This window comes from Anarrhichthys ocellatus, unplaced genomic scaffold, assembly GCF_004355925.1.
Source record: "Anarrhichthys ocellatus isolate YVR2014 unplaced genomic scaffold, GSC_Weel_1.0 scaffold2402, whole genome shotgun sequence".
NCBI lineage: Eukaryota > Metazoa > Chordata > Actinopteri > Perciformes > Anarhichadidae > Anarrhichthys > Anarrhichthys ocellatus.
Window position 1 is genome coordinate 1 of NW_022282376.1, and position 3,601 is coordinate 3,601.

The following is a 3,601-nucleotide window of genomic DNA, read 5'->3' on the forward strand; positions in this document are numbered from 1 at the left end:
CACACACACACACACACGCACACACACTCTAACACACACTCTCGCGCACACACACACACACGCACACACACTCTAACACACTCTCACACTTCAAAGCTTTTTTTTTTCAACCTTTATCAAACAAACATATTTAACATAATGATGATGAGAAACAATGATTTGAATTGAAATGATAAAATACATAAAAATGAAATTATTATAATAAGATGAAAACACTTTTTAGTGTCAACAAGTTTGAGAGTCTTTAAATAGAAAATCCTTCGTAGTCCAACGGTAGAGCGATGTTAAAGACGCTGCTTCATGTTTAGTCTCTATGGAAACAGTGCTGTGGCTCATTTCACTTTCATTTATTGTTACATTTAACATTTATAATCATGATTCCATCTGTCCTCAGTGACCGTCAGGAATTATTACATAATTAAAGGGTGACGTCATGGTGATGTCACAGTGATGTCACGGCGATCTCCCCTGACCTCTCTCTCCCCTCCCCCCCCTCTCTCAGGCCTATGGCTGGGCGTTGGAGGGTATGCGTCACCTAGCTGGTGTCAGTATGGAGGACTGCACGCTGCCGGACAAATGCCAGTCTGTGATTGGCTGCCTGGAGGAGTACCGCTGCCAGCACCCGCTGATCCCAGACGACCGTTTCCAGGAGATGAAGGCGGCGGCTGGCGAGCTGCGAGGCGAGCGAGGCCTCCGTCAGTGGAGCTTCGCCTGGTTCAAGTGTCAGGAGACCAAGAAGATGTTTGACAGGAAGATGGAGGCGGCGCTCAGGACGCGGGACTCCGCCCTCAGCAGATGCTCCGCCTCCTCCAGGAGAACGCTGTCGGGACTCTGGGGGCTCCACGAGACCACCTCCTTGTCCTCCTCCACCTGCCCCCCTGATGAGGACGACGACAACATCTCCTCACCTCCTCGTAACAGCTCCTCCTTGCTCCCCTCCTCCACCTCCTCCCCCCTCCTCACCTCCTCCCCTGTCACCCCCCAGCACACCCCGCTCCTCCAGCGTCTGTTCCATGGCGTCTCCTCACAGGAGTCAGCAGACCAGGTGGATATCTGCTCCTCCAGTCCCAGCCTCTCCTCCTCCTTCTTCTCCTCCGGCAGACGGCAGCAACTCAGGAAGACCCAGAGCTTCGACTGCCCCCCCTCCACCCCCGAGGTGTCTCGGTTTGGCGGTTCGTGTCCTCGCGCCCTCAGCGAGCCGGTCGGCAGAGGAAACACGGGCGTGTTCATCCGCGGCCTGGAGGTCAGCAGCTCCGAGGCCGCCGACCGCACACTCTGCCCCAGGACGGCTGCTCACGGCTGGGCAGGACAGGGTCTACGCAGCCCCGGGACCACCAGGACCACTGTCAGCCGGGCAACAGAGAACAGGCCCAGAGGGAGGTGGGTAATCAGCGGGGGGGGGGGGATTCCTTTCAAGCTTTGAAGTAAATTTACTCCAGAACTACACGTAAATACACGTTTGAGGTACTTTATCTCAGTATTAGTTTTTATTTACTGTGTTTCACAACATTTATCTCTCAGATGCAGTGGCGGGCCGTGCATGTCATACCTGCTGTCCTGCAGCTGAAACACAGCGACGGTTATTATTTGTTTCGTGTAAAAATGAAGCTCAACACCTGTAGATAGACTGCGTCTCCTCTCTGCTCTGACTGCTGCGCGAGGCTTCTGTGGGCAGCGGCGGAGCGGCTCACGGCAGCACCGCGGCTCGTTCACCACGTTCACCACAGGGCAGAACGCGCTTTAACGTCCAAACACCAGAGGAGTCTCCAACAACACCAGAACAAGTCTCTAGATTTGTCACTCGTAGCTTTTGACAAAGAAAAGTCTTCATGAGGGTTTAGAAAGTCGCCAGATTTAGCGAGAAATTCGCCAAGTTGGCAACACTGGCACCTGCTAAATATGTCCCCAGAGCAACACTGGACGTAACAATGGTTCCTATCACATATAAAACCAAACAAAAATCCATCTTCATAAAAACAAGTTGTACTAATAATAATCTATAAACAAGCATCTTAAAGCTACTGCAGATGTAAAAACAAATGCATTTAACTCACCAGCGCTGCTGTTCACTATTTAAAGACAAAGTCCTCCTTTCTTTGTTAACAAAGAGTTTAATCTCACGGTTGTTCAGTACATCCGTGTGTTTTAGTTCCAGTAAGAAGTCCTTCTGGATTCATGGACGCCAGTGAAGACAGTCGAGCCTCCCCAGTTGTATTTCTTGAATAGGTTTTAATGCGTTTGAGGGCTGAAAATGTCCGCTCCACAGAGGCAGCAGATATTGGGATTGTCACCGCCCAACATGTCAGGCTAGCCCACTGACACGTCAAAGAATACGCCCAACATGTCAAACTAAAGATCTGATTGGTTGAACACTATGACAATCAACAATATCGTCCCCATTCACTTAAACTGCACATGGATGCACTTGTGAGTCTGCAGGCCTCTGCCTCTGTTCTTACCTAGAGACACAGAGGTGAGATCTGATTGGATAAAAGCTCTACTTAAAACAAGCTGCACTGGAAGCAGAGCAACTGAGGAAGACAGGAGCTGTGCAATGAGAACATAAGATAATGGGAAAATATTATTATAAATTATAATACATGTAGTGTATTTAAGAAAAATTATGAAATTATAAAATAGATATAACTTTGTGATTCTGTTTAGGCCAGCAGAGAAGGCCTTGAAGGCCCTGACGGCCCACCACTGGTCAGATGGAGTCAAACATACTTCACAGATTTTACACAGAAGAGCATCAGTTATTAAATGTGTATTATGGGATGGATGTGGTGTGTCTCTGCAGTAAGCTGCGTCACGTGGTGGAGGAGATGGTGACCACGGAGAGGGAGTACGTGCGCTCTCTGCGTTACATCATCCATCACTACTTCCCTGAGATGGACCGGGCCGACCTCCCTCAGGACCTCAGGGGGAAACGCTCCGTGGTCTTCGGGAACCTGGAAAAGCTCCTCGACTTCCACAGTCAGTTCTTCTTGAGGGAGCTGGAGGCCTGCTGGAGACACCCACTGAGGGTCCCCCACTGCTTCATCAGACATGTAGGAACCACAACCACACACTGAGGGTCCCCCACTGGACACACTGAACACACACTGAACACACTGAACACACACACACTGAACACACACTGAACACACACTGAACACACACACACACTGAACACACACACACTGAACGCACGCACACTGAAGACACACACACACTGAACACACACACACACACACTGAACGCACGCACACTGAACACACACTGAACACACACACTGAACGCACGCACACTGAACACACACTGAACACACACACTGAACGCACGCACACTGAACACACACTTCAGAGCTGATAGAACGTCCCGTAGATGATCGATAATATGATGAACAGGTGTTTGTTGACTCAGCTGTTGTTGTTGTTGTTGTTGTGTCTAACAGAAGGATCAGTTCTGTCTCTACGCTCTGTACAGTAAGAACAAACCAAAGTCTGATGCTCTGCTGGCCAACCACGGGAACTCCTTCTTCAGGGTGAGAGCCGCCTCACTTCTTCTTCCTCTTTTAGTGACTCACTGTGACCTCTGACCTCTGATGACTCACTGTACC

General features: G+C 49.8%; 1 protein-coding gene across 1 annotated transcript in view; it reads left to right on the forward strand.

Moving 5' to 3' along the window:
- Positions 1-166: 166 nt before the first annotated feature.
- LOC116378322 (pleckstrin homology domain-containing family G member 4B-like) overlaps positions 167-3,601 on the forward strand; it is a 6,466-nt gene continuing 3,031 nt past the window's right edge. The window contains exons 1-3 of the mRNA XM_031840173.1: positions 167-1,380; positions 2,801-3,050; positions 3,437-3,532. Of these exons, the coding sequence (XP_031696033.1) occupies positions 527-1,380; positions 2,801-3,050; positions 3,437-3,532 (1,200 nt within the window). The 5' untranslated portion in view covers positions 167-526. The remainder of the gene's footprint in view (positions 1,381-2,800; positions 3,051-3,436; positions 3,533-3,601) is intronic.